Source organism: Conger conger, chromosome 2, assembly GCF_963514075.1.
Source record: "Conger conger chromosome 2, fConCon1.1, whole genome shotgun sequence".
Classification (NCBI taxonomy): Eukaryota; Metazoa; Chordata; class Actinopteri; order Anguilliformes; family Congridae; genus Conger; species Conger conger.
Window position 1 is genome coordinate 79,273,036 of NC_083761.1, and position 10,000 is coordinate 79,283,035.

Sequence of the window (10,000 nt, forward strand, 5' to 3'; positions counted from 1 at the left end):
GAGAGAGGTTGAATGTGTGTGCTTGTCTGAGAAAGTGTGTATGTGCGTGTGTGAGAGAGTGTGTGTGTGTGTGTGTGTGTGAGAGAGGTTGAATGTGTGTGCTTGTCTGAGAAAGTGTGTATGTGCGTGTGTGAGAGAGTATGTGTGTGTGTGTGTGAGTGTGTGAGAGAGAGAATGTCTGTGTGTGTGTGTGAGAGTGTGTGCTACAGAGAGAGGTTATATGTGTGTGTGTGTGTGTGTGTGTGTGTGTGTGTGTGTGTGTGTGTGTGTGAGAGAATGTCTGTGTGTGTGTGTGTGTGTGTGTGTGTGTGTGGGTGGGTGGGGGGTGAAAGCTTTAATCAACAGAACCAGAGAAGCTTACTAAACAGTGCTGTAGGAGACTGGGCTGAACAACACCAGGCACATCTGGGTGACAGCTGTCACACATGAGAGAGAGCGTGTGTGTGTGTGTGTGTGAGTGTGTGTGTGTGTGTGAGTGTGTGTGTGAGTGTGTGTGTGTGTGTGTGTGTGTGAGTGTGTGTGTGTGTGTGTGTGTGTGTGTGTGTGTGAGTGTTGGTGTGTGTGAGTGTGTGTGTGTGCGTGTGTGTGAGTGTGTGAGTGTGTGTGTATGTATGGGTGAGTGTGTGTGTGTGTGTGAGTGTGTGTGTGTGTATGTACGGGTGAGTGTGTGTCACACACACACACACATACACACACAGACACATTCACACAAACATAAGCATGAACCTCTCTCTTTCACACTCTCCACCAGTCCAATCAACAGAGAAGAACCAATGAAACACGTCACTGTCACGCGGACACACAAAAGCCCAAGCTCAGTCTATGGGCCTGGCCTCACCTCCTCTGCCAATAAAACACAGCTAATGACGCACGCCCTGGGCACCAACAGGAAGATATGTGACTAAGTGTGGTTTCCTGATTGCAGACACACCGGTATGGGGTTTTTAATCATTCAACCGACTCATGTTACTGATGAACAGGGAGAGAGTCACTATGGTTTCCCTGTATGACCGATGAACAGGGAGAGAGTCAATGTGGTTTGCCTGTATAACTGATGAACATGGAGAGAGTCACTATGGTTTCCCTGTATGACTGATGAACAGGGAGAGAGTCACTTTGGTTTCCCTGTATGACTGATGAACAGGGAGAGAGTCAACGTGGTTTCCCTGTATAACTGATGAACAGGGAGAGAGTCACTATGGTTTCCCTGTATGACAGATGAACGGGGAGAGAGTCAATGTGGTTTGCCTGTATAACTGATGAACAGGGAGAGAGTCACTATGGTTTCCCTGTATGACTGATGAACAGGGAGAGAGTCAACATGGTTTCCCTGTATGACTGATGAACAAGGAGAGTCAACATGGTTTCCATGTAAAATGCTTAAAAAATGTTTCAAAACCAGACATACTGATAATACACTAAAAAACTCTCACATTAAAAAGACAATGCAGAGACCTGAATGAGACAGGGGATATGCAAACAATGTTTCACCAGGAAGAGGCAAAACAACTGCCGCACACTGAATAATTAATATATATTAATATATATATTAATATATATATAATCATACAGGGCGGCCTGTAGCGTAGTGGTTAAGGTGACTGGGACATGGGACCCACAAGGTCGGTGGTTCTAATCCCGGTGTAGCCACAATAAGATCCGCACAGCCGTTGGGCCCTTGAGCAAGGCCCTTAACCCTGCACTGCTCCAGTGGAGGATTGTCTCCTGCTTAGCCTAATCAACTGTGTGTCGCTCTGGATAAGAGCGTCTGCCAAATGCCAATAATGTAATGTAATGTAATATCAGGAACCCTTTCTGTGAGTCCCATGTCAAAGGCAGTGATGACACGGGCCTGTGAGGTCAGTTTTGTGTACGTCTGTGAGTGAGTCTCCTGGGCCGTGGTGTTCCTCGTCTCTGAGCCCGCGGTTAGTCTAGTGTCTCTTTTCATAAAGGACCTCAGTATAGGAGCGCTGATCTGGGATCAGATTTCCCCCATTCATATGTTATGAGCCTAAAATGCAAAACTGATCCTAGATCAGTTTGAGGTGCTTAATGAATATGAGGCCAGTCCCTGGTTGCATAAAACACCTTAAGTGTAATTTCCCCTTAAGGTTTCCCTCAAGTTCCCCAAGATGGTACACTGAGTACAAAATGGTGGAAATACATTTTCAAACAGAACAGGGCGCTGTTTACCTGATGACAGTGACTGATCTCCTTCACCTGACATTAACCCCATAGGGTTGTGTGTGTGTATGTGTGTGTGTGTGTGTGTGTGTGTGTGTGTGTGTGTGTGTGTGTGTGTGCATTCTATCAGTGACCTTGGCCCTTTGGTGTCAGGTCAGGAATGAGACGAGACACATAAGTGGTGACTTGAAGGCTGCTGGCCAACAGCAAACACCTGACCTCCGGGCCCCGGAGTCTGCTGTCAGTGTTGAGAAGCCGTCAATCACCACACAGACTGACCGCAGTCCACTGACCATCAACAAACCACACACCATACCCGACACTGTCTACTGATGGTCAACCGATCAGAAACCGTACCTGACTCTGTCTACTGACCTTCAGCCAATCAGAAACCGTACCTGACTCTGTCTACTGACCTTCAGCCAATCACAAACCGTACCCGACTGTCTACTGACCTTCAGCCAATCACAAACCGTACCGGACTCTGTCTACTGACCTTCAGCCAATCACAAACCGTACCCAACTCTGTCTAAAAGGAAATGGGAGAGACATGCGTCTGTTGCCTTGGAGATGTCCTTTTCCCATCATCCTCCTCCACTGGTGCTATCTGTATCTCTGTCTCTCCTGGAGATCCCAAAATTGTGTCACACGCTGCCTAACAGCACAACATCATTTACAGCAGCTCTTCGTCAACAAAGAAAATAAAAACTCCAGTTCCTGCCTCGATGATATTTCAACAACTCTTCCAGCTTCATCACAACTGAAAACTATGAGGACGGCTGTCAGGAAGCAATTACAAAAATAAACAAATAAAAAAACAAAAAAAACAGTTGTATTAAAATGTTTTTTTCTGGGGAAACAGAAACTTGGCGGAGAGTTGTGAAAGTATCTGTGCTTGCCTATCGCCTCCCTCTTGGCATGCGTGCAGAGGAGAGAGGCAGTGCAGCAGACAGGAGCCGAGGGAACAGAAACACAATGTGTGCGTGTCTGCCAGTGATGGACAGGTCCGACAGACGCAGTTACCCAGAATCCTCTGTCTGTGCCACAGAAAAACAACTGCAGGGCGGGTCGGGGCCTGCACACTCACTAGAGAAACTGGTGGCTTCAACGGTTAACAAAAAGTGTGAGGCTCACAAAAAAACAACCTGTGTAATCTTCAGTCTCTCAGCATTCTGTATCTGTATTTATTTCAATACTCTTCACGCAGTTTTCAGTATTTCAGTATTCTACCTGCGGTTTTCGATCTCTCAGTACTCTCTACCTGTAGAGTTTTCACTCACTGTGTTCTACCATTGAAATCTTAAGTCTCTCAGTATTCTACCAGTGGAATCTTAAGACTCTCAGTATTCTACCTGTGGAATCTTCGGCCTCCCAGTGCACTACCTGTGGAATGTTAAGACTCTCAGCACTCCACATGCGAAATCCTCTCTCTTAGGACTCTCTACCGGGGGTTGAGGGCAGGTGAGCGAGCAGGCAAGAGAGCAGGCGAGAGAGCAGGTGAGAGACCAGAGGTGCATTCAAGACAGCGAACATTCCCGGCAAACTATGCTTTATGAGTTACCCTTGAAAGATACATTCCATTTAGTTCGCCACCAACAAATTTTGAATACAAATGGATGCGACTTAGATTTAACAATGCTAGTTAGCAAATTTGTTGCTTATTTAGGATTTTTGTACATAAGAACAAATATTACATTGATTAAAACGTATAATAACAAAACAAAAAAAATCAACTCTTGTTCCCTCCACGTCTTCCTGAAATCAGGTGCTGTAATGCACTGCGGCCCATGGGACGTGGAGCATGGGCGGCCTGTAGCGTAGTGGTTAAGGTAAAGGACTGGGACACGCAAAGTCGGTGGTTCAAATCCCGGTGTAGCCACAATAAGAGCCGCACCTCCGTTGGGCCCTTGAGCAAGGCCCTTAACCCTGCATTGCTCCAGGGGAGGATTGTCTCCTGCTTAGTCTAATCAACTGCACGTCGCTCTGGATAAGAGCGTCTGCCAAACGGCAATGATGTAGTGTAACGTAATGAGTTGAGTAGCGTAGTTTTGGAGAACGGTGTGGGCTTACAGGGCCGGGGAGCGAGAGCTTCCCGTGTGAGAGCTCCGTGACTCAGGCGTCTCGTAAAGCGTGCGCTCGGGTTTAGCCAACCAAAACAGTCTCTTCTCCGGGGTTAGTCTGAAAAAAGGGCCCGGATTTCCCCCGCCTTCGGACCCGGGCGTGTGGCATTCAGCCTGTCAAAATGTTTTCGGTGAAAACGTATTGAAGAATACTATTTTAGGCAATGAGGACAAAAAGAAAATCATTCGCACAATTACATTGGGGTAAAAGTATGGCTAATAAACAGAAACACTGAAAACATCTTCTTCTTTTTTGGGCCTTTTGCATAGCATGAATGCATGTTTGAAGGCTCATTCCATGATTGTTGATGCTGAACAATTTGTTTAAACTGGTTTGAAGCAACATTATTCTGCAAAATTACTTCTGATGGTCAGTTGTTCCAGCATTTGAGGTAACACGAACTTTGAGCAGTGTCACAGTGTTAAACACGACGGACGGAGCTCTCCGTTGACTAATTTTCATCTACATGAACCGATATTACGTGAAATAAATACTTGAATAGTACTTGATAGTTTCTGATTCATCTTCACTGTGTTGAGTGTATAATCATCACTGCACACTACTGTAAGGGTTCGGCGAAAAGGCAACGGTGCCGACCAGATTGGACAGCCGTACAATCCAAGCACCAAGACTTACAGGACGGTAAAGGGAAAAGCGCGGAGAAACGCTGTTCCCCGTGACCAATGCTTCCTTGACATTTTTTGCACCTTGCTGTCCCCTCCCCAATAGGTCCCTCTGCTCGGTCACATCTCTCTGAGACTCTGCCCCCTAGTGGTGGAGTGAGCCCCCCGCCACAGCAAGGACCGCAGAGTCCCCGCCCATCTTCCAACGCGCACTGAAAACACACACCTGTACACCGCGACAACAATGCCGGCCATTTTCCTACCACTGAAGTGCACCCAACGTCCACCTAAAAACTAGATGGTATCGCGCATTACTGTTGCACATTTGTGTTACATTCACATTAATGGCATTTTGGCAGACGCTCTTACCCAGAGTGATGTACAGTTGATTAGACTAAGCAGGAGACAATCTCCCCTGGAGCATCTCCTGCTTAAGGGTTAAGGGCCTCGCTCAAGGGCCCAACGGCTGTGCGGATCTTATTGTGGCTACACCGGGGATCGAACCACCGACCTTGTGGGTCCCAGTCGTGCACCTTAACCACTACGCTACAGGCCGCCCTGAGTGTTCAGACGACTACTATCAGTTGCGACACAGATGAGCAGCAATCAGCCCAGCTTGCTGCCATTATCTTTATCTGTGTGTTTATGCGTGTCAGGCTGGATAAGATCCCCCGCTGAAGGTGGAGAGGTAAGTGTAGATGCCAGGCAGCTGATTTATTGCGGAGGCCCCCAGGGAGCTCCCCCCTCCTCCCCTCCACACGGCTCTGCGTGGCTGGGCTCGGGGTTCGGGGATCAGGGAGGAACAGGATTCTCTGGTTATCCCGGCTGGAAGCCAGCAGCCCGTGAGGGTGTCTGTGTGCCTCTGTTAGGCCTGGCAGCCAGAACCAGACCTGGCCACTCCTAACGCAGGCTATTGTTCTCAACCAGCCGAGTGCCTTCCAGCTACGCACTAAGGAACACAACTGTGACACACGCGCCTGTACACACACGCACACACGCGCACACACACACACACACACACACACACACTCAGATACACAGGTGCACACACACACACACACAAGCACACATTTGCACACACGCAAGGAGCCACACATTTCCGCGTATGCTCACACACGCACACACTGGACACACATACACTCACCGAGCACTTTATTAGGAACACCTGTACACCTGTACACCTACTGATTGTGTGGCAGCAGTGCAATGCATGAAATCATGCAGAAACGGGTCAGGAGCTTCAGTTAATGTTCACATCAGCCATTAGAATGGGGGAAAAAATGTGACCTCAGTGATTTTGGCCGTGGCATGATTGGTGATGCCAGACAGGCTGGTTTGAGTATTTCTGTAACTGCTGATCTCCTGGGATTTTAAAACACAAGTCTCTAGAGTTTACTCAGAATGGTGCAAAAACAAAAAACATCCAGTGAGCATTGTTAATGAGAGAGGTCAACGGAGAATAGCCAGAAACGGACAGGAAGGTGACAGTAATGCAAAGACTCACATACACTCAAGAAGTGTTGAATCGATGATTCAGGGCTCCATTATTAGGCCTGGTGCTCTCTACAGCTTCTGCTATCACAGTATGCCATTAAATCCATCACTCAGTACAGTTTAATCAGTGACTTATGACTCCATTATCCTGGCCTGATTGTACACACAGTTTAATCAGTAACTCATCGCTCCATTACCCTGGCCTGCCTGTGCACACAGTTTAATCAGTAACTCATCGCTCCATTCCCCTGGCCTGCCTGTGCACACAGTTTAATCAGTAACTCATCGCTCCATTACCCTGGCCTGCCTGTCCACACAGTTTAATCAGTAACTCATCGCTCCATTCCCCTGGCCTGCCCGTGCACACAGTTTAATCAGTAACTCATCACTCCATTCCCCTGGCCTGCCTGTGCACACAGTCCAGTAAGTAACCTGTTGCTGTGCTCTCAGAAGTGAAAAGCTCTCCTCGTATCTGTGATTGAGAAGCAGGGGAGAGAGGATCTTGCAGAGGGTCTCTGTTTTTACAGGGGCAGGAGAGTGGCAGGTACTCACTCCAGTACGAAGTGGCTGGCAGCCAGCTCATGGTAACGATACACAAGGAGGCACTCTTCCAGGCGAACCACTCCTCCCCCCAAACGCAGATTCTGGTAGAAAAACAGCAGGTCCTCTGGCACACCCTGAAAAAAGAGAGAGAGAGAGAGAGAGAGAGAGCAACACTGAGCCTGTATCAGCCCCTCTTAACCGTTACTCAATACATTGTGAGAAAATATAACCCTGTTCCTGGATCATTACATTACATTACATGTCCTTCGGCTGAGGCTTTTAACTTTTAATGCTTCTGCCATAACAGTCATATAACACTGTTCCTGGATCAGTCACCTGTAATACTTCTCCCATAACAGTAAAACATAGGTTAAAATTACACCAAAATCAGCCACCAGTGCCACTGCTCTGCATGGAAGCACTTAAAGGACAACACCTCATCAAATATAAGGCTAACTAACAGGACTAACAGGACTTCTGTCACTTCTGCTTACATTTGAATACAGTCAATTATGAGTCAAAATAACTGCACAAGTTTCTTATTCATTCATTAATTTATTCATTCACTCATTATCCTAACCCGCTTATCCTGAACAGGGTCGCAGGGGGGCTGGAGCCTATCCCAGCATACATTGGGCGAAAGGCAGGAATACACCCTGGACGGGTCGCCAGTCCATCGCAGGGCACACACGCCATTCACTCACACACAAATACCTACGGGCAATTTAGACTCTCCAATCAGCCTAACCTGCATGTCTTTGGACTGTGGGAGGAAACCGGAGTACCCGGAGGAAACCCACGCAAACACGGGGAGAACATGCAAACTCCACACAGAGAGGCCCCGGCCAACAGGGATTCGAACCCAGGACCTCCTTTCTGTGCTACCCACTGCACCATCTGTGCCGCCTGCACGTTTCTAATTCTGGAGATATGTCTCAATTTAATGAATGCTATGAATGGTTGGTAGTGAGGCAGGAGGCTGGTAGTGAAAGCAGGAACTTACACAGGAACTCCTCGTAAACAGTTAGCCTCGGCTGTGAAAACACTTTTCTCACTGCGGTGGTCAAACGGTTAAAGTATTTCTCTGGCAGTGATCAGGGGTGCCTTTTCAAAACAGAAATTTCACACATATTTGAATGTCCGACGCTGTGATTAAACGCACACATTAAGTTCACCTAAAACAACAGAGAAGTGGAGCACAGGCCCTTTGGATGGGGCATACGATACCTCCAGTAATGTACTCAGCTGCAGAGCTAATTCGACTAATTCGAGGATATTGGTCCTCTACGTTTCTGCAGGGTTCAAACAGAGGTTTATACAGGGGAAGTCTGTGTTGCTACAACAGAAAAACTGAAGGGATTCACATGTCGAGTAGACCTAATACTTCTTTGTTTCGTTTTGGTCAGTTTGTGAGGTTGGTTCTTCTGATTTTTTTTTGCCTTTTGTAAAAAAAATAAACGCCCCACTTTTTTTTTTTTTACATGCACGTGACGTTTTCACGCATTTAGGAGATACATCTTGCCCAGAGCATCGCACACAGCCTACATTCTCTTGCACACAATCTGCTAATACAGCCGGGCATTTCACTGGCTCTATCCAGGAAAATCACCTCGCTCAAGGCTGAGGTGTCCCACCCGTGAAGGAGCCCAGTTTCAATCGTAACGCTCGGAGCTGTGGCACGAAGCCAGGCTTTAGGCCGCTGGGTGTAACAGTAGAAGGGCCCTGCTGAGGAATGGTTTGTTTGGGTGTTTGTTATATCTGCAGATGTCCTGGGTGGTCCACCCTCTATACATAGACAAACGGGTTCAGCGGTCTGGAGCCGTGATTAGAGCAGCAGGATTCGCGGCAGAAGGTTGTGGGTTTGAATCTCTGGCGGGGACACTTTGTTTTTACCTTTCGAGCAAAGTAAATTGCCTCCTTTACCAACACAATGAATGAATCGCGTTCCGGTTATCAACATTATAATGCATCACCACACACTGAAGAAACACATACATAAACACACACATTACATTACATTACATTACATTACTGGCATTTGGCAGACGCTCTTATCCAGAGCGACATACAGTTGATTAGACTAAGCAGGAGACAATCCTCCCCTGGAGCAATGCAGGGTTAAGGGCCTTGCTCAAGGGCCCAACGGCTGTGCGGATCTTATTGTGGCTACACCGGGGATCGAACCACCGACCTTGTGGGTCCCAGTCATTTACCTTAACCACTACACAACAAACATACAAACACACAGACACACACACACACACACACACACACACACACAATGGCAATGCATGCCAGCAGGAAAGCTTTGGGAACGTGGTCTATGAACAGTGCTATGTAAAGACTATATAAGCTGTGATTGGCTCATTCAGTTTTGGGGGTGTGCCTCACCTTTCCGCCCTCATGGAAGGCTCCCACCTGACGGAACCAGCTGCGGGAGAAGAACCAGGTCGGCATGATGACCGTGGGCCCATGGGAAGTGTACGCCTGACCAATACACAGAAAGACACGGATAAACATACAGAACATTCCTACTGTACTAAACACTGCTGTACTATTCCTACTGTACTAAACACTGCTGTACTATTCCTACTGCACTAAACACTCCTGTCCTATTTCTACTGCACTAAACACTCCTGTACTATTCCTACTGCACTAAACACTCCTGTACTATTTCGACTGCACTAAACACTCCTGTACTATTTCTACTGCACAAAACACTCCTGTGGCATTCATACTGTACTGAACACACCTGTAACATACCTAGGGCCAGTTCAGATATTCAGATTAATCCTAGTCCTTAGCTTAATCCGTGTCTGTGAAACTGGCGCCTAACTGACTAATTCTCCTGTATTAAAATCCCCCACAACCCTCTTCTCAAAACAACAGTCATCCTTCTGTGTCATACAGGCTGGAGGGATGGAGGGGGAGAGAGAGAGAATGAGAAGAATATGGAGTCATTATTGAAGAGCACACACACTACACACTCAAATACGTGTGCACACACACACACACACACACAGGTTACACACCGA

The 10,000-nt window shown here is 47.3% G+C and overlaps 1 protein-coding gene across 2 annotated transcripts in view; it reads right to left on the reverse strand.

Annotated features, from left to right (window-relative positions):
• The window catches only part of b3gntl1 (UDP-GlcNAc:betaGal beta-1,3-N-acetylglucosaminyltransferase-like 1), a 75,367-nt gene that overhangs the window by 12,494 nt on the left and 52,873 nt on the right, over window positions 1-10,000 (reverse strand). For both annotated transcript variants that reach the window (XM_061232266.1, XM_061232265.1), the window contains 2 exons: window positions 9,357-9,452; window positions 6,975-7,099 (listed from right to left, as the gene is read on the reverse strand). In XM_061232266.1, the coding sequence (XP_061088250.1) occupies window positions 6,975-7,099; window positions 9,357-9,452 (221 nt within the window). The remainder of the gene's footprint in view (window positions 1-6,974; window positions 7,100-9,356; window positions 9,453-10,000) is intronic.